Source organism: Dendropsophus ebraccatus, chromosome 5 (genome assembly GCF_027789765.1).
Source record: "Dendropsophus ebraccatus isolate aDenEbr1 chromosome 5, aDenEbr1.pat, whole genome shotgun sequence".
In the NCBI taxonomy this organism is placed as follows: Eukaryota; Metazoa; Chordata; class Amphibia; order Anura; family Hylidae; genus Dendropsophus; species Dendropsophus ebraccatus.
The window spans coordinates 6,345,511-6,346,663 of record NC_091458.1 but is presented as its reverse complement, the minus strand read 5'-3'; the positions used below and the strand labels follow the sequence as shown (position 1 = coordinate 6,346,663).

The 1,153-nt window shown below is 50.9% G+C and overlaps 1 protein-coding gene across 1 annotated transcript in view; it reads left to right on the top strand.

Annotated features, from left to right (window-relative positions):
- The window catches only part of LOC138792223 (ecto-ADP-ribosyltransferase 5-like), a 26,893-nt gene extending 25,740 nt beyond the window's left edge, over positions 1-1,153 (top strand). Inside the window, exons 7-8 of the mRNA XM_069969382.1 lie at positions 1-21; positions 380-1,153. The exon at positions 1-21 is cut by the window's left edge and continues 105 nt beyond it. Of these exons, the coding sequence (XP_069825483.1) occupies positions 1-21; positions 380-480 (122 nt within the window). The 3' untranslated portion in view covers positions 481-1,153. The remainder of the gene's footprint in view (positions 22-379) is intronic.

Below are 1,153 nucleotides of genomic sequence, written 5' to 3'. Positions count from 1 at the left end.
AGAGGATGGACCAACAGGAAGGTGAGAGCTCTGACCAGACAATACACACACACATACCTATTCACACAGCTACGTAGACACAGTACATTTACAGCGCTATAGTACACTATACAATGCATTATACCGCACTACACTATACATTATACTATGGTGCACTATACAATGCATCATACTGTACTGTATATATTACACTACACTTACCATATTACCATACAACTTCCTTTTCTACATTACTTTAGATTATATGGGTAATGAGCAGGAAGGGGGGGACAATATCGTGAGACTGATACCAGAGCGCAGTATATAGCCATGTGGGCGGGGCTTATCCTGTGGTGATGATGATGATGGCGCAGACTGATGTCCTCTCCTCTCTTCGCAGGCATTATCCACAGTCTCGTCCTTGCTTTCATCACATTCGGTGTCATCGGAGCTTCCATTCTTATCTACAAAAAGCAGATGACAAATGCTTTAGCTCCATGAATGTCACCGTACTAGACGCTAATGGCGCCCCCTGCATAAAGCAGAACCCTGCCCATGGTCCCAGGCTCCTCAGTGATGTTCAGTCCTCAGGGGTGGGGACTGGGTGGCGGCTTATTGCTCAAATCCAGCTGCTTTCTCTATAGCCTATAGTGCTGGGCCCCTCAGACCCTTGTGTTGTGCCCCTCGGTACCCTGTGTTGGGCCCCTCAGACCCCTGTGTTGGGCCCTTCGGTCTTCTGTGTTGGACCCCTCGGTCTCCTATTTTGGGCCCCTCGGTCCTCTGTGTTGGGCCCCTCGGTCCCCTGTGTCGGGCCCCTCGGTCCTCTGTATTGGGCCCCCTTGGTCCTCTGTATTGGGCCCCCTTGGTCCTCTGTATTGGGCCCCCTTGGTCCTCTGTATTGGGCCCCCTTGGTCCTCTGTATTGGGCCCCCTTGGTCCTCTGTATTGGGCCCCCTTGGTCCTCTGTATTGGGCCCCCTTGGTCCTCTGTATTGGGCCCCCTTGGTCCTCTGTATTGGGCCCCCTTGGTCCTTTGTATTGGGCCCCTTGGTCCTCTGTATTGGGCCCCCTGTAACATATCATTACATATTTCAGGTCTGTTCAGGCTGCAGATCACAGGGTTCAGACGCTTCTGATTTATTATTCCTTTGCATAAATAAAGCTTTTCTACATTCA